Below are 19,727 nucleotides of genomic sequence, written 5' to 3' on the forward strand. Positions count from 1 at the left end.
TATCAAATTTTAGGTTGTAACCACTTTAGCACAAGGGCCTGCCCTCCTGCCCTTTGTAAAATACCATGCACGTATATAAATGAATACTAGTACTAGTAGTAGTAATAATAATATAAAAATGAATCAGTGGGGAAAATATCTTTAGTTTCTTTATTCTAGAGCTCATCATATGGGACAAATGAAGAACTATACTGCTGAATTTCCTCTCTCATATGTGCAGATTGCCTTTGTCTAACTTAACAGTCATCTTCATCATCTTTGCTATATTGGACGTCTTCATGAGTTATTCCTCATTTGTTAGACAATCTCCATTCCCCACCCTGCAACCACAGGCTATTACTAACTTGAAACAATAAGTATTTTTTTTTACAAGTAATTTTTTCAAGATATCTGGAAAACTACCATCTACCATAGCAGAACATCATCATTCTTATGAAATAGTTCACCAATTTATTTTAGTGTACTCATTGTAGTCAAGGATCAGTGGTGGCCCACTAATTATGGAATGTTCTCCCCAACAAGGCCCGCCTGGTGCCAACATGGTTATCTTTTCGACACCAGGTTAAGACCTTCCTCTTCTCTCAGGCAGCTGCCAGCATATGATGAGGTTTTAATCAGGTCCTGGATTTTTCTTATTGCTGATTGTTTAAAATTGTTTAAAATTGTTTTAGATATATGTCTGTCTGTATGTTGTCTGTTTGTCTGTTTGTATGTAAAATAGTTTTCATAATGTATTTTTAAGGTTTCAGTCTTTGTAAACTACCCAGAGAGCGTTGGCTATTGGGTGGTATAGAAATGTAATATGTGAATGAATGAATGAAATGGAAAGAATATATGAACCTGTCCAGGTGCCAAGATCAGCCACGGAGGCCCTGTTCATGTGCCTTCCGGTAAAGTCTATTAGCTTGGTAGGCACAAAAGATAAGACCTTTGTTGTAGTGGCCCCATCCTTTGCAATGCCGTACCACAGGATGTTCACATTTTTAAACAAGCCTTTAAACGAGCTTGATGTTCCAGCCTGCTTTTAAGTTAATGGATGCAAATTTTTATTTGATAAGTTTTACTGTTGTTATTTTAAATGTTTTATGCTGCTGTTTTAGTTAGTTGTTCTTTATAGTTTATTGTTTTAAAATGTTACCTTTTAAACCACCTTGAGGAGGTTTTGCCTCAAAAGGTTGAACAACAACAATATATGGGGAAAATTTCAACCCTTTTCCTCTCATTTTGCTCTACAGACAAAACCTGTTGCATTTGCAGTCCGGACAAATGTTAGCTACAGTGCAGCCCATGATGATGACGTACCAGTCCCAGGCATGGCCATCTCATTTGAAGCAAAGGATTTCCTACATGTTAAAGAAGTAAGATAGCTTATACTGCAATTGTAGCAGCAGTTGCTTGACTTAGCATCCGTAATTAAAGTCTGTTGCTTTCTATAACCTGGATGCAATCCATCGAGTTTTTCTGTATGGTAGAGATGGTATATCAGCACCCCGGGTTTTCCTTCCCATCTTTGCTCAAAAATTAACTCTCCCCTGCCTTCCCCCCTAACTAAATTGACAATCTACAGGGGAATTTAAGATGTGGTTTGTGGCTCCAGTATTCATGGGCAATTGGAACAAAAATGGGGTTGAGAATGTATGTCCACACATGTCTGGTGCATGTGTTGGGGGGATGTCTTGGAGAATGCATCCCATTTCCATTTAAATGATGGAATGCCTTCACCCTCATTATGCAAAGATGCAATGGATTGTTTTTGTTTTGTTTCTTCTCTTATGTGGGGTAATTTAAAATCCCACATAATTGCTTCTGTAATGCTTATGGTTGATGACTGAGCTGCTGTAACTTCTGTGCTCTTGCAATTTACCTTGACAGAAGTAGATAATATATATTGTCAACATAAAGCTATTGAAGTGGCTGAGCTGTACATGTTAAAACATCTGTATAGTCTTATACACTAACTAGATTTTTACTCAGACGGATAATAACCATTTAAAGCAGAAAATTTGTATTCTATGTGGTAAAATGAAATCTGAAAAGGTTAGCAACAAAAATAAGAGTATTAATCCATTCTGTATTGTGTGCAATGTTGAACAAAGGGTATTAAAAACTGTCACCTTTTCTGTAAGCTGTTCTAATGTTAAATAAGGAGTAATTTTTATTGCTCTTTAGTAAATAAATTTAACATAGTTATGGAGTATTTACTCTTTGAATTGAATTGGAATTTAGTTGTCTGTGGCACAAAGGCCATTACAAAATATAATGCTATATAAAATACAGCAATGCAGAATACAAAATACCAATAAAAGTGAACCAGTGAGGCATAGTTACAAAAGTACTATAACAGATCAGCTCCTTTACAATACACTGCAGACATCGTTTTAAAAATTATGAGAATTTTCTTGTGTTGCTACTGCAAAGGTAGCAACCTTTTTTGTGATGGAATTACTATAATCTGTGAACAAGTCACAGATAATGTCAGCCGAAGGCCATCCAACAATTATTTTCAAAGGATCCCCTAAAAGTGAGCCCTGGGTTCCTTATGCAGGGGACAGTGTAACAGGTAATGCACTACATCTTCTTCTTCCCCAGTGCCACAAATAGACAACCACTGTGCATAGGGGATCCTTTACATTTCCCTTCCAAATATGCTGAGGGCGGTAAGGCAACAAAAGTCAACTCCTGAAGATACTGTTGAAAGTATTGTCCTCTCTTTAAAAGGGAGAACCATGGTGAAATACTTGAAATTGGCTGGCACACACTTTTTCACAACACTGCCTCAAACATTATGTGTGTGATGAACTATTTATCCATATGAATTAAGGTAATCTGAGCCTCTCTAAAATAAACAGTGACAACTTTAGCCAATAATGGGCCATCTGCCTTTGGCACGTTGCGCAACAAATCATTGTTTTGCTAGGTTTACTTCCTTGGCATTCAGCAGTCTTTTACCATACAAATGAGACGCCTTAAGGATTCTCACTTTAGATGGGAATCCAACTTCCAATCTCAGCAAGGAGGAAGGAGCCCCTGAAAGGAATGCCAAAAATTTCTTCAGAAACCTATTCTTGATGGTCTCAACTAGAGAGACCTGTCCCTGCACCCATATCTCGGCCCCATATAGAAGTTGAGGGAATACTTTGGTTGTATAGATTTTAATTGTAGGGCCTACCAAGGAGCCTCTGTTAAACCTCCCAGAAGTTGGAATTACCTTTGCTGTTCTCCAAGCTGAGAGTCTTACTGCCTCTATATGAGATTTACAACTGCCCCTAGAGGAGAAGTGTATCCCCATGTATTTTGAAGCTGGAACACTGCTCAGTCATGTGCTCATCTGTGCCCCATTTGTGAAGGTGCTTCCTCCTTGGGGGGAAAAAACAAAACATTACCTGTGTTTTAGAATAATTTATAACCAGATTCTGCAAGCTACAGATGTTGCCTAGCTTGTTTAGAAGTCTCCTTACACCTACTTGGATAATAGATAGAGCCAGTGTGGTGTAGTGGTGAGAGTGCTGGGCGGAGAGCCGGGAGAACTGGGTTCTAGTTCCCACTTGGCCATGGAATCTCACTGGGTGACTTTGGGCCAGTCACGGACTCTCAGCCCAACCTACCTCACAGGGTTGTTGTTGTGAGGCTAAAATGGAGAGGAGGAGGATTATGTATGCTGCCTTGAGTTCCTTGGAGGAAAAAAGGCGGGATATAAATGCAATAAATAAAATAAAAAATAAATAAAGCACCATGTCACCTGCCTACAGCATCTGAATCTTTCAGTTTCCAATTGATGTGGGGAAGTAATCCATAGAACTTAAATCAGATACTAGGTTATTCATATAAAAGTTGAACAGGAAGGGAGCCAATAAGCAGCCCTGGCTAACTTCTTGTGTTAGATCCCTTATCAGACAGGGATCCTGACAAACCAATATGCGCTCTTAGGTCAGTGCAGGAATAAAGTTTCCAGATCAGAAACAAGAAACACTTATCTATATCTCCTTACAGTGAGACTACAAGACTGGATGTAAGTCTATTGGGAGAAGCACAGTGGGGGAGGCATTGTCAGGGGGAAAATGCAGCACCTTATTTCCAACCAGCTCTTTTCTCTTTATAATCCACCCACCTCCGCTTTATACAAATTCAACACAACCTGCATTCTAACATGTGGGTGTGACTCTTCATGTGTAGTTGACCCTAAAATATTTGGTAAGGTGACTTGCACTAAGTCAAACTGGATCAGTTTGTAGTTGCTCACATTATGGCTAATTGTTTAAAACCTGTAGTGCAGTACTTAGGAAATACAGTGTACAATCCAGCCAAAATAAAATATGCTTAAGACCCATTGTACATATCTAGTTCTCTCCCATAAAAATTAACGGAATTCAAAAGCATTTAATTTTGGCTGGATAGTATCCATACTTTGGCACCTTAAAGTCATAGAGGCATATCGATGTTAGTTTGAAATAACATAGGTTGCAACCTTGAGATGCACACCATATCTTTCTAAATTTCCTGATGTAGCAGCGAGGAGGCAGCCACTTCTCCCATCCGTTCCTCAATTCTGTTGTCTGTTCCCCTTCTCCCCGTCACCTGCTGTGTGTCATACGAGGAATCCTTTCATTACAGCAGGTAGAAGCGCTAGGTCAGACAGCAGCACTGTACGGGTGAGTGGGGAAGAATAGACAGAGAAAGCCTTGCTTATTATGTCTCCTGCTTTCTTGGGGAATTTAAAGGAACAATGCAGTTTCCTGGATTATAACCTGCTAACCCTAGCTTTCAGAGTCATCCACACTCCTATTCATTTTGGCTAGAGGCTAAATTATGTACATGCACACATGATGTTCACCCAGATATTTTATGTAGAAATCTAATTCAGAGGCTCCAAACTAACCTCTTTAAGTATTTTACAATGGCTGGATGTGTAGCTTAAATTACTGTGGATTGGATCCAGGATCTGCCTTAGATGGACAGAAGGGCTCTGCTCATGGTAGGTGCCTCCCCCTGATTTTCAGGAATTCCCCCCTTCCCACCTGCACCACAGCTGACTTCATTCAGCAGGGTCGCCTGAGCCCCTGTATAGCATTTTCACCGGGCTGGAGCGAGTGCTATGAAGAGGAGCCCAGTTGCACTCACCTAAATCTGGATCCAGCTCTGACCGGATTTGGACAAAAAAATATTGCTGCTCATCATGGCCTGTTCAACCCTCAAATAACACACGCTCACTGGGTTTACAACCTGCAAGCAGGGGTAGCATGTTCGAAATGGCAGCAGCACCGTACGCTGCACACACCACAGCCTCACCATGGGTTATTTAACCCATGGTGAAGTTGTCATGTCATGCATACAGTCCCTATATAAATAAGAGTGCAATCCTATACATATTGAGCTGGGGGTAAGTCCCATTGAATTCAATGGGCCTACCTCTGAGTAGATATGTACAGGATTGCACAGTAAATTATATACAATCCATTATAGTACTAGCATAGTATTGTGATACATAAGGATGGGAAAATACATTGGCGATGGCAAAAAAAAAATTATGTACTTCTGACCTTAGAATACATGCATCTGTTTTTTCTTTAGAAATTTAATAATGACTGGTGGATAGGACGTTTGGTAAAAGAAGGCTGTGAAATTGGATTCATACCAAGTCCTGTCAAATTAGAAAATATGAGGCTGCAGCATGAACAAAAGGCAAAGCAAGGAAAATTTTACTCCAGGTAATAAAAATAGTTCCTCTGAAATTCTTATATGTGGCAAGATGTTAAGTTGTATAGCATAGATGAATTTGTTTTATGGTTATGATCAGATTTTTTTTAATGCCATTGAGTTCAGATACTTGTTGCAAGTAAGTATTTTTGAATTACATAATTTCATTAATAGGAAAACAGTGAAAATCCTTGGAATGTTAAGCCCTATTCATGCATTACTTGTGTGTGGGGCACGCTGTCAGGAGCGCCCTAGCTGCCTCTTACAGTCCCCTCCAATAGCCAACTCAAGACACAAACGACGAGGATTCTTTCCAAGGCTTTATTCCTTTATTACTTAATGACTTTTACAGATACTAATCACTAGCGACTAAGCAAGGAACTGCAATGGGGTAGATAGCAGAGTACCCTAAGCTCCAGGTAAGGCAGTTGGTCCCCGTTTGAAGGAGAAGTGTGGGAAGACTCTGAATGTATGGGCTATGGAGAGATCCTCCCTCTTACCCTTGGGTCCTTGGGACACGACCGTTGTTTTAGCACCAAACAAGCAGAGCACCTCCTTTCGGTGCCCTCCATCTGTCGCCGCTCCCTGCATCTGCGCCGAGCATCCAGCAAGCCCCATCCAGTGCTGTCTCACTGCCAGGGTCACTATCTCTCCCAGGAATGCTGGCAGGAGGAATCTCTGCCAGCTGCTGTACTTGTGAGAGATGAGCGAGCTCCTCTCCCACAGATTGCTGTTCTTCCTCAGAATCAGAACTACTCTGGGGCTCTATGGGCTCAGTTTCCACCCTGATACACGCATAAGGCAAGAAAGGAGCTCTTGGTCCCACCCCTGATGTCTGCACATTGAGTACAGCCATCTACAAAGGAACCCCTACGCGTGACATGAGCAGCTGCTCATATCTAGGGTTTCAATTGCTTGGAGCTCCTAGGGGTTCCTTTGCAGAAAACCATGTTCAACATGTAAATGTCGGAGAATGGGGCAGGGCCAGGAGTGCAGCCCCACTCCTTCTTTACCACATGAGTGCCCTACTCACAAGTAACGTGTAGATAGGATTTTATTCCTTATTTAAACTGTTGTTCTACTCTTACAGTAGAACCATTTCCCTTTTTAGCCTAATGCTGTTGGCCAAGCTCTAATAGTATTTCTGGTAGTAATCATATTACCATTAATGTCACAATTGTATTTAGCATGTTTAAAATCATATATAAATTTTTTATTAGTACTGACGCAGTAATCTTGGGGCATAATTTTGGAACTGACATGCGTAGAATATAGTTCTACTTTCTGTTTTAATAGAGTCGTCTAAAAGAGACTATTTAGGCAAAACTTTAACCCCAGGATTGTACTCAGGAGGGAGAGACTGGGAACGTGTTCAGGCTTACACACACCTTCCCCTGCTCCTCACAGAGGGTGGGAGATAACTATTTTCAAATAAACACAGGGTCTCTCTTGTTCAGTTGTTCAGACTCCCTGCTGTTGGATGAGTGGGGACTGAGGACAGAAGTCAGCGCTTAAGTCAGGTAACAGGTGAAAGATTTATATGATCTGAAGCCAAGGCCTGCTCCAGATCTCTTTTCAGCTACAGTCCTGGGAGTAAAGTACTGTCTGAACAGGCCCTTTAGATTTGCATTTTTTCCACATATGGAGAAACTAAGATTAGTTATGGACTCTTTGTGAGCACTGTTCTCTTTCCTTAGCACTGACAGGAGCTGCTATTTCAGTTCTTTCAAAAAGGCAATCGAATTTTCAAACTTTAGTCATCTTTTTGAAATTTGGCATTATTTCATTTATTGCCACTTCACAGTAATAGTGGCTGGTGACGAGAAGAGGGAAGATTTTAAATCACAGTAAAGACTACCTCTTGCTCCTATAAATTGGCTGACCTTTTTTAAAATTATCACAACTTGATGAAAGGCAGCTGACGATAGAAGTTTTTTTTAACAGTTCTGTAGAGACCACCATACCCACTGCCAGCCACAATTCTTCTTCATGGCCTCTGTACAGTCCCACAGATGAGTTCTGAGCACACTCGCCAAGCTGTATTACGTCCTTGCATGTTTAGACAGTAGTCTCTCTTTTGGACTGAGGAATTGAATCCTTTACCCTTCTGGACCAAAGTGTGGGTGCTCTGAGACTCCTGTCATTCCCAGTAGTCCTGCCGTTTATACTGAGTGTTATCACACCTCTCCTCATAAGAACAGCTATGCTGGATCAGCCCAAGGGTCCATCGAGTCCAGCATTCTGTTCCCACCACGGCCAACGGGAAACCCACAAGCACGGCATGAGCGCATACAGGAATTGCATAACATATTATAATTCTTTGCCCAAATTCCTTTTGATTCTTCATTTTGACTTAATATCTCTTAAGTAGTTAAATTTCTTAAATGAGCAAAAAGGGCCCAAAAGAAAAATTTTGATTTGTAAATAATGAAACCAGCGGGGATTCCAACCACCAATTTCATAGCAGTCATAAAAGGGACAGCAGGAAGGTAGTACCTCACCCCTCAAGGCATGCACAGAAAGGCAAAATTTTCCTCCCAGCTAGCCTGCCAGTTCAGGCTCTAGAACAGGAGTTGGCAGCTTGTGGCCCACCAGATTTGCTGAACTGCAACTCCCATCATCCCTCACCATTGGCTATGTTGCCTAGGGCTGACGGGAGCTGCAGTCCAACAACTTATGGAAGGCTACATGTTGCCCACCCCTGCTCTAGAAGGTTCCAAAGAATTCTCCATGCCAATATAGAACCGACATGTCTGAGTGTACAGATGACCACTAGAAAATATCAATTATAGGTAAGCAACCTGTTTTTATAATTATCATTCATTTAAATCTGTTCTATACATGTTTAAAATGGCCACATTAAAGGCTGAACCACTAGAAAATTAGATGGTCCTGACAATCTCCATTTTCAAATTCCTCAGATGGTTTTTGTAAGGTAGAGAATCAGCATTCAGTCAATGAAAATTCTCTTGCTCTGTATTGGCACTGATGCAAGTAAATATATGAGGTAGTAAGAAGAGTGTATATTTATTTACTTTATTCTAGTAAATCGGGAGGAAATTCATCGTCCAGTTTGGGTGACGTGGTACCTAGTTCCAGAAAGTCTACACCTCCATCATCTGGTAAGTGGGTCATTGCTCTTTTTTCATAATTACTGCCTTCCTGCATCTTACAGTTTTCAGTGAAGCGACGAATCCTCCTTTCCATGAAGTGACAAACCATCCACCTTTAAAAACAACAACAATTCATTAACAGGTTTGTGCTACAGATAATTTTAATAAGACTTATGCATGTATATGCTGGGGAATAGGACAAATCAAACATGTTTGAGTAAGAGCAGGGGTGGACAACTTCAAGGGGCCACATTGCCTCCCCTGCCCCCGAACCTCCCCCCTGCCCACACTGCCAAATATGCTGCTGAAATTCAGTGGCAAAACAGGGGGGCGGGGAAGCTTCCTTTTAAATGCATAAACTCATGGTTTGCCACTGAAATTCAGTGGAACGGTCATGGGGAAAAGGGCCACTTTGCTTTAAAATAGCCCCTTTGTTGCCATGTGCCAAATTTTGGCAGCAAACCGCAAATTTCTGCTTTTAAGAGAAGGCTTTCTCTCTCCCCTGCTTTCCGGCCACCACTCCATTGCCAAATTTTGGCAGCACTAGAGGGCTGCAGAAAAGGCCATCCCTGTGTTAAGGTAATGTTGGTGTATAAGTCAGGAGTCAGTGTTTTTCACAAGTGGGGTCTGACTACCTAGACTGTGTCCTATATCTACTGACATTTTTGCAAGGACAATAAAACGAATAGGAGCCTATAGCTGAAAAGGTCATTCTATAACCATGACAGCAACAGCCACTGGAGGCTACACTATTGTTATACAGCACATTATGTCCTTATGCAGAGCATAGTTAAACTAAGGAATTTGCTACTGCAAAGCGGTGGTGGCCACTAACTTACATGGCTTTAAAAGGGGGTTAGACAAATTCATGGAGGCTACTAGTCAAGGACTATCCCCCTGAATAGCAGCTGCTCAGGAACAGCAGCAGGAGAGTTTATTGCCTTTGTGTCCTGCCTATGGGCTTTCCAAAGCTGGACTAGATAGGCCGTTGATCTGATCCAGCTGGGCTCTTCTTATGTTCTTATATGAGGATTTTATTTGTATCGGAGATCACAGAAAAGGGGTTGGTGGCATCATTCCTTTTGTTAGGCACTGTGTTACTTAGCTGGTAAAATTGTTGATTTGCTGTATTGCTGTCATTTTGATTTTTCTACCTCCAGAAATAGAAATATTAAATTCATTTCTTGTGAGACCTTCTATGGTTGTCTTGAATGGTTATCTTTCACCATATTTTCTTAAGATGTCTGGGTTTTTGAATAAGAAGTGTTACCTACTGCAGGAAGAAAGATTAAAAATTTCCTGTGGGATCCATGAAGAACCTCAGAGGAAACTGCATGACTTTTAAAATGTATAATTACAGTGTATCAAGAACCTTTATATAGCAGGTTGAGAATATTACTAACTCCATACTTCTTTTCTCAGTGTTGTGGCTGTTATTTTTAAATTGGTTTTATAAACTCCAATTTTATTAAATGAATGTTATCAAATCCAATTTTATAAAATCAGTCAAGGTTAGTTTTCAAGGATTTTCAGTTGCACTTACTAATTATTTACATTTCCTAATTAACACATAAAAAGAGCCATGATGGATCAGACCAAGGGCCTATCCTGTCCAGCATTTTGTTCCCACAGTGGCGAACCAGATGCCTGTGGAAAGCCCCCAAGCAGGACATGAGCTCAACAGCACTCTCCCAATCTGTGCCCAAGCAACTGCTGTCCAGAGGCATACTGGCTGTAATACCAGAGGCAGAGCTGGTGCCAGATTCCACTGGACACTGGTCACAGTGTTGCCGAAGGCCCCTGCCGTCCCCACCCCTGACAAAGTCCCCTACCTTCCTCCGTCAAAGACCCACAGCCCCTCACCTGCCACAGCCCCTCGTCCACCTATCTGCCACCATCAAAGACCCCTCCCTCACCTGCTGCCACCCTGGAACACCCGCCTGCTGCAGGCCCTCACCCGCCTGCCTGCTGCAGCCAAAGGCCCCACCTGCAGCCACCTCCACCACCAAATATCAGCCTGCTGCAGCTCGCCACCTCACTGCCCACCCACTTCAGCTGAAGCTCCCTGTTAGCCATCACAGCCTGCCGCCGCCCGTCACCCACCAACCCCTGCCATGGCCGCTCACCCACCTGTCACTGCCACTGCCCACCCAGCCGCCCGCCCACTTCTTTTATCTGGTTGGAGAGGGGTGGCCGCTTCAGTTTCTCCTGCTTCTCTGGCCAGTCCTGCTAGCAAAGTCCACAGCACTCAGCCCTGTTGTTGTTGTTGTTGTTCAGTCGTTCAGTTAATTGGTTATTGCCAGGGTGGAAACTGAGCCCATAGAGCCCCAGAGCAACAACCCGTGGGAGAGGAGCTCGCTCATCGCTCACAGGCACAGTGGCAGGGAAAGATTCCTCCTGTCTGCATTCCTGAGAGAGATAGTGACCCTGGCAGCGAGACAGCGTGGGATGGGGCCTTGCTGGCCACTCGGCGCAGACGCAGGGAGCGGCACCGAGAGGAGGCGCTCTGCCCGTTTGGTGCTAAAACAACGGTCGCGTCCCGAGGACCTATGGGTAAGAGGGAGGATCTCTCCATAGCCCATACGTTCAGAGGTTTCCCGCTCTTCTCCTTCAAACGGGGACCAACTGCCTTACCTGGAGCTTAGGCTCCTCTGTTAACTACCCCAGTGCAGTTTCTTGCTTAGTTGCTGGTGATTACCATCTGAAAGAGTCATTAAGTTGTAAAGGAATAAAGCCTTGGAAAGAATCCTCTTCGTCTGTGTCTTGAGTTGGCTATTGGAGGGGACTGTAAGAGGCAGCTAGGGTGCTCCTGACAGTTATTTGGGTTTTTAGTAAGCTTTGAGTAGCAGTGATCTGAACCAATCAGATGCTGCCTTTGTGGGGGACTCAGCCAATGAGTGCAAAGGAAGGATGTAAAGACCACCCTGTGCCCTCATTGGCCATGTCTGTCTCGAAGGCAGTGTCTGATTGGTTCAGATCACAGCAGCTCAAAATTCTTTTAAAATGGGGTGTTGCAGGGCTGACTGGGTGGGCGAGGAGGAGGAGGGTGAGGGCGGTGGCAGCAGCTGACCCTTAAGCCTGGCTTGACCAGAGGTAGCATATAGCCATCATGGCTAGTGGCCAGTGATAGCCTTATCCTCCATGAATTTGTTGAATCCTTTTTTAAAGCCATCCAAGCTGGTAGCCATCACAACCAGCTCTTAAGCCCTGCTTAAAAGAAATCAGTGTATTTCAGAAATGGGTGGAAAGGAGTGTTTATTTAGCAAAATAAGTACAAGTTCTTGGTGTGTTGCATTTTATTTGTTAAAGGTTATACGGAAGAATAATCCTAATGAGCAGTGTGGAAGTTTCTTTGATAGGGTAGTATCCTGTTGTGCCAGTGCACTTGCGGAGTGACTGGTTGCACAAGAGAGCTTTTGTGCTTGTAAGAATAACCTGAAATGAGCAGAAGGGAGCTCCACTGACCTGTCCCAATCTGGAAGCAAGCATTTCTGCTCATTTCCAGGGTAGGTTTTAGAAGTACAAAAGCCCCATTTTGCAAGCAGTTGCTCCTGTGAGTGCAACAGAACCAGCGAAGGCAGAGCAGCCCCTTTGGATACTGCCTATAATGTACTATTATTGTTTTATTCAAAAACAAAGGTAACATTGGATAAAACTACTTATTTATAAATAAGATCCTAACAACGGTCTTGCATGGTGGAATCAGCCAGCCGTTTTGAGGAAATGATTGGAAATGCTGAAGCTTGGTCAACTGGTTGTTCTAACAGCTGTGCACATTATTCACACAGGATGGGACTGGGGCAACCCATATTTCATAAATTCATTTGCAAAAGTTGTTTCCAAAATTTGACCTTAAAAGTGTGTTTATGCTGTTATTATTCTTGAAAATGTTGTTGTATATAATATTTAATTGTCTTATGGTACCATGTTTTCCTTCAATATTAATAAAACATGATGGAGAAGTTTCCTTAATTTTGGAAAGCTACAGACTTAAACAGCCAGATTGGTAGGCAAGGGGACAAAAGTGTGTGTAGACAGAGGTGTCTTGGAAGTTTTCTTTTTTTTTTTTTTTTACTGCAACCAATTAATTACCTAGGAGAATAAGCTAGCCTCTTTCCTGTTAAAATTGGCTTGCCTGTTCAGCTAGATGATTGGATGCAGTAAAACCTTTCAAAGACATCCACCTACACATATGGTTATTTAGAATGGCAGTCAAAGTTTTTTTTTTAAATACTTTATATTTATTTTTGTCTTTATAAATGAAATAACCAATACCAGCAACCTGATCAATAACTACCTGATCAATTTCTTAACAGTACAATATTCTTAGGAGGACACAACAATACCTAAAAGAAGGAGAAAGGGAAAAAAATAAAGGAAAAAGAAAAAGAAAATGTTTCCCCCTTTTTTTAAAGGGTTAAATTTAAACTCCAATACACACGGGCTTCAGATCCCATTCTAATTTAGAAACTATACCTATAACATTAGCAATATTACAATTTAATAATCAACCTTACATTTCAATATCATATCATCAGTCTTATAGCAAGGAAGCAGGCATACAATTCATTCCCAGCAACCATATATTGCCCTTAAGTTAGAATATAATAGTAATAATAAAGCTTAACAGTTTAACCAACCAAAAATCTTACTTAGTAGTCTTATAGTAATGATAATAATTGTAATAATAATAATAATAACAGCAAAAAAGAGATGAAATTATAATGTTATATAATAATAAAGCTTGAAAGCAACCTTACAACAATCAGTAATATATTTTATACTAGATATATAAATGGGTGTGCACAATACACCCTCAAACAATATATTTAAATACAGCATATAATAACGAAAATTTAAAGAAAAATAGTAAAAGAAGAAGAATGAAAGAGAGCAAACAAATGTATGCATAATCAGTTGTCTCATTTTTTTTGATATAATTTTTTATTTTTTTAAAAAAACATAACAACATAAACACACAATACACATACACTAAAATATCTCTTAAGATTGTAATCTTAAGTTATAATCAGCTATCTCTGACCTAGCCTGAATCATGCAGACTAAACATAAACAATTAACAAAATTTGTTTAAAGATTCCAGTTCATGGGGCTGGAACAGACGTCTCACACATTTTTACATTCAGCCATGACTCTGCCATTTCATGATTTAGGAACTTCTTTATCTGACCTTCAGTCAAAGTTTTTAAAGAACTAAACAATCCTTATAAAACTCTGCAAAACATGAGAAGTAAACAACACATTCTGCTATTCTATCGCCTAATGCTAAACCATGCTTTAGTGTTAGGAGGACGAGCCACAGCAAGCATTGGGCTCATACACTACCCTGTCCTCTCTTTCTGATTCACTAAGGGTGCAATCCTATGCTTGCTTAAGACTGAAAAAGGTCCTACAACTCCCAGCATTCCATAGCAGCCATGGTGGGTGGGGAAAGCTGGGAGTTGTAGGACTTTTTTTTGTCTAAACATGCATAGGATTGCGCCTTAAATGTAGAGCTTCACTGCTAGTGTTTATCAGTAGTAGTAATAGTAGTAGTACTGAAGCACCGATGGCACCAGGTACGCTACAAACATAAGCATGACACCCAGGAAGCTCAAAGTCAAAACCTGTTATGTATTTGTGCTGTATATTTTAATTGCTTGGGAGTGAAGAGCATTTGTAATATTTTCATTTTCATCCCAATATTAGCTCTTCCTACCCAGCGCAATATGTTAGCAAAGCCTTTTTCAGCTGACACTTGTGTGCTCCACGATGACCTGGAATGGGCTTTCCTTCCTTCTCCTCTTCCTTCTATTCCCTTAAAATATTCATAATTTACAAGTGTGACATTTTATATAATATGAATAAATCCTCTGTTTATTGTACACTTTGACTCAAAGGCAATTGGTGCCAATTCAGCTGGAACTCTTGATAACTGTACTTAATTTGACAGATAACTGTAGATAACTTTCACTGAAAATAATTAAACACTACAGCTATATAAAACAGATCTGGTTTCCTACAGGTTTGAAATGATTGAACACTTAATTTTATTGCGTGTATGATTTGCTGTATATGGTATAGTAAAGTTTTCACAAGATGAGCATTTTTATGTATAAAATCTTTATCTGGAATGGTGATATATATTTCTTTCCTGAGAGAACCCAAGAAAAACAGTTGATCTTTACCCACCATTAGTTCCAAGACTGATCCAGAAGCCAAACCCTCTGTGATTAATTGCCCTTGAACATTGCTGGCAGTATGATTCATTCATACAGCTTTCATGGGCCATTAGTGGATTTTGATCAAGGCAGAGCTCTGTGCTAGGTCAAGGTAAACGTATACAATATACCTTCCTGTTTAAGATTAATTATTCTATGCCACTGGGATGTGGACATTTCCTAGGGCCCAGCCTATGCCACTAGTTTTGAGAGTTTGAGTGAATTCAGCATGTTGATATAAATCTCCAGTCATTCTTTAAAGTGTATTACCCAGCCAAATCTATAATTCTATGTAATTCTGAATTGGTACCAATTGCCTATCTTTTTTAATCCTGGTGTATTGTACCTTTTATAATTTCCCCCTTTTGTTTTTATTCTGTTTGATATTCCTGATGGACATCTGACCTGGGATATTGTTGCTTTATGTTTCTTTTAACCTTTCTTTCCTCTCCCTGCCATCTGATAATTTTACATTGTTTATCTACATATAGCTATAGACATAGATGCCACTGGTTTAGATGCAGAAGAAATTGATATTCCAGCAAACCATCGCTCCCCCAAACCCAGTGCAAACAGTATCACATCACCCCACTCCAAAGAGAAAAGAATGCCCTTCTTTAAGAAGGTAACACCTACTTCCAAGCTGCCATCTGTACACCTGCTCACCTGCACTGCGTCACATTTTGAGTCCTGTTAACTGTCTGCGTCCTTTGACAAGCCAATAACATGCATGCTTTTGTTATTCTTTGTTTCTTTTCCATGCTGCTGTAGCTAAGCAGAAGCAGAAATCGGTAAGTTTATGCTGACACAAGCTGTGTTTATTCTGCCACTGGCATCATTAGCATCATCACCTACAGTTTATATAATGCAGTCATTTTAGACCAAAGAAACTAAGTTATCAGACTGCTAGCTGAATCCAGTAGGGTGAAAACAAGCAGACTAGGCCCTGTGAGTGACTCAGTCAAACCTTGCTTATGGTACTTTTCCTTTTTGATGGAATAATAGGCTGACAAGGGAATTTCTTTAAACATCCAGAGAAGTAAAACTTTGACAAGACCAGATAATGCACCTCTCTAGTGCATGCTTATTCTTTGTCATTTCTCCAGATTTTTTTTACTTGTAATTCAGTCTTATAATTATAATTCATTTTGTTAACTCTAAACAGATACTCATCTTGTTCTTTAAAAAGAACTTTCAATTTTTAATTTAGTCAGTATTTAAACTTCTAATCCACTAGGTGCAAAATCTGCAGATGAGCAAGACCAGTGGAAAACTGCAGACTTGTTTTGGCGGTCTACTGTGAGTTTTTCCTATTGTCATATATAAATTATTTCCCATTGTTCTTGCCTTCTCCTCCAGCAGTCAGACTATAGCATCTTGCCTGTTAGATAACAGAACTGGTGGCCAAAGCTACTCCATAGGGAGGCTGACAAATGTGATGTATTGTCATACTCTTTTCACCCCTTATCTGGGAACTACAAGATGCTCCTAAAAACTTACATGGAATTGGTTATTTAGCAGCCAATTATAAGCAACTGGAGAGTAAAGCTAACTATTAATATTCTTCTTTCTTTGTTTGTTTCTTTCTTTTTTACAGAAGTATTCTCAATATTTTTTATAAATTTGGATACACACTTATATAGATAGCTTCCTATATACATAAACTTCCAGGAACCATTCTTTTGCGAGTGTGGTCTATGCTCAATGACATAACAAATTCCCTATCTTCATGACCATCCGGTCTTCTCCAAACCACATTCAATTCTTCTTTTGCATTAAAAAAATTCCCTTGCTTGCCGCCATTATCTTCCTTTATCGATACCATAGTTGATTTGTCCACTACTTTACAGATTGATAGTAAATAAAATTGGTAGCCCCTTGGGTGCTGGGTTTGTTTGTTTGTTTTTTGGTAGCAAGGTTGGGTATAAATCCCACCAATAAATAGCTTCAAAATTCATAATTACTGTGATCACATGTATATTTTCTCTTAAATATGAGTCAGTTCTCTCTTTTTACTGGTCTAAGCCTTTGTTAGTAACAAAGGGCTATTTCTGGGAGCAGCTCATTTCATTAGTTTTAATTATTTATCCTTTCATTTTTATGAGACAGAATTCTCAAAAACTCAACAAAATTGCCAGGTGCAGTGGTAATTCTTGTAATGTGTTGACATTTGCTCACCATAATCTGGATGGACACTCTAACTCACTGTAACAGTCAAAGCTTAGCCATCCGATAGAAAAATCTCCCTCGCTAGCTTTGTGGAATGAATTTGAAACAGTAATATAGAGGTGAAAGGCTCTTGTAGCCCATTTTAATCCCTTAACATATTACCACTGACAGCATAGTTAATTAGAGCGTGGAAAAGCTGAAGGCTGGCATACAACTGATTTTAACAAGTACCAGTATTCCATCAAATAAGGTAATTTCTGTACCTACCCTAATTTTCAAGGGTTATGATTAACTCAAGGCTTTTGCAGATAAACACCATAAGACATGGATATATTACAAAGGGGCATTGATCTGCTAAACACAAGAGGGTCCTGACATAGTTCTTATAGGCTGCTACAGTAGTGCATACCAGGTGATTTATATTCATAGCAACAATCATTGTAAGAGTGTATCTTCATAATTATACAACAGACCTATAGGCTTTGCTTCTAAACAGTAAGTGAGATCTGGCACTGTAAAAATTATGTTCATATGCTTTTGATGCCTTGGGCATTCACTGTTCACCATTCTTCTTATGTTATCAATTATGTGGTGAATTTACATGTAAACAAAAACAAGCCCTGACACCAATGTGTGTTCCATGTTTTAGACTGCTGCTTGTGTGGCATTTTGTGTTGTTTCTGTATTAATGTTTGTCTCTGTTTTCTTATGTTTGTATTCTACCTTATTGCTTTTATTGTTGTTATACTCCTGGGAAATGTTGAGTACTGAAATAATGAACAATGACAACATACTGTGATGTTGACTGATGTATTTATACTATGTAGGCCCTTGAAAAATAGATCTGGCATATCTACTTTTAAGCTTTTTCCAGGTTGGTGGTTTTGAATTTGAAACATTTTGCCCTCTGCAAGCAAACAAACAAAACTTAAACAATGGTTTAAAATAAGCCACTTTTTGTGGTCTTGGTAATATCTGTTGTTGTTTTTTTAAAAAAACAAAACACTTTTTTGTATATAATTGTATGACACATTTTACACATTGAATGGTCAGCTATCCATTCATAAATTTTGCATGATACATCAAGCGAGTAATTTATGAAACAGTATACATTACCATGAAACACGTCTGACTTTATAGAGCCTTCTAGAGAGGAAAGATGGCCTATTGTGGGGTTTGTTTATATAGCATTTAGCAATTGCTAACATAATTATGTTTGTGAATTCACATGCCAGTTGTGCTAATATAGAGATTTGAACATATGGGTATGAATGAAAAGCTGTCATGCAAGCAATGAGAATTCAAAATAGTGCCATTGTGGTTTAATAAACCATATCTTTATATTAATAAAAGGATGAAGGCTGTGAATTCTTCCATTTTGTTTGCCTCTTGTCCCTATTTCTTTAATGATATTATTAGATTTTACAACTGCTTTAACTGTCTTTTCTGGATATCAGAGGCTGATGGCAATAGAATTCTGTAGATACAGTCTATTCACCATTCTTTCAGAGTGGCAGCCATCTTACAATTACATGGAATGGCTTTTTGGCATTCCTGAGCAATGGTTCTATTTCAGAATATAATTTAAACTGGTTATGAAAATGAGGTTGCATGGAAGTATTTACAAAATATTATCCCGAATAACAATAATAACTTTTTGGTACTTTCAGAGTATTTTCTGAGAGGTGTCTGGAAAAAAATGCACCCCAGATTTCCCCCTTGGTGACACCATTTAGAATTCCATTAGATAAATATATGTGAAGAATTAGCCTTTATGTAGAAACCAGATGCTGAAAGAATTTTTTCTCTTTATCAGACAGAGCACATCCCTCCATATGATGTAGTGCCTTCTATGCGACCAGTAGTCTTAGTGGGGCCTTCCTTAAAGGGATATGAGGTAAAACAAATCCTTATGAACATCTTTGATTTTGTTCAAAACTATGTTGCTTTTTTCTGTGTGGAACTATGGGAGAAAAGAGGAGAATTGTTTATTGTTGATTTATTACATTTATATTCTGCCTTTCCTCCAGTGGTCCCAAGGTGGTGTACATGGTTCTCTCCCTTTATCCTCACAACAATCCTGTGAGGTAGGTTAGACGGACAGATAGTGGACCAAGTCATCCAGTGAACTGTGTGGCTAAGCAGGGATTTGAACCTGGTTTTCCCCAGTCCTAGTCCAGTACTCTAACCACTATATCACAGCCAGTTAAAATAATAATTTTTCTTTTCTAATTGAAATTAGAATTAGCCAAAAATATTTTGATAATGCCAAAATGCGTGAAATTATATATGGCTTCCTCAGATTCATTAATAGGTGCCATTTTATTCCTGTATGAATGAAAATAGTAATTAACAAATCTCATATTATATCAATTTGCACACAAAATGTGAATATTTTATTATTTGCTTGCAGGTGACAGACATGATGCAAAAAGCATTATTCGATTTTTTAAAACATAGATTTGAAGGGCGGTAAGTACTTAAGAATCTAGACTAATTTAAATATTTTAGGGTGTAATCCTATGCATGT

At 39.7% G+C, this 19,727-nt stretch overlaps 1 protein-coding gene across 7 annotated transcripts in view; it reads left to right on the plus strand.

Moving 5' to 3' along the window:
- CACNB2 (calcium voltage-gated channel auxiliary subunit beta 2) overlaps window positions 1-19,727 on the plus strand; it is a 258,911-nt gene that overhangs the window by 219,538 nt on the left and 19,646 nt on the right. For 3 of the 7 annotated variants that reach the window (XM_084859005.1, XM_084859009.1, XM_084859006.1), the window contains 6 exons: window positions 1,236-1,358; window positions 5,569-5,705; window positions 8,740-8,816; window positions 15,520-15,653; window positions 19,014-19,094; window positions 19,611-19,669. In XM_084859005.1, coding sequence (XP_084715131.1) covers window positions 1,236-1,358; window positions 5,569-5,705; window positions 8,740-8,816; window positions 15,520-15,653; window positions 19,014-19,094; window positions 19,611-19,669 — 611 coding nt within the window. Of the gene's footprint in view, window positions 1-1,235; window positions 1,359-5,568; window positions 5,706-8,739; window positions 8,817-15,519; window positions 15,654-15,799; window positions 15,820-16,265; window positions 16,328-19,013; window positions 19,095-19,610; window positions 19,670-19,727 lie in introns of all 7 variants that reach the window. The other 4 variants (XM_084859008.1, XM_084859012.1, XM_084859011.1 and 1 more) reach the window with 2 other exon arrangements.

Source organism: Heloderma suspectum, chromosome 5 (assembly GCF_057233095.1).
Source record: "Heloderma suspectum isolate Gila_16-S chromosome 5, 16-S_ref, whole genome shotgun sequence".
Taxonomy (NCBI): domain Eukaryota; kingdom Metazoa; phylum Chordata; class Lepidosauria; order Squamata; family Helodermatidae; genus Heloderma; species Heloderma suspectum.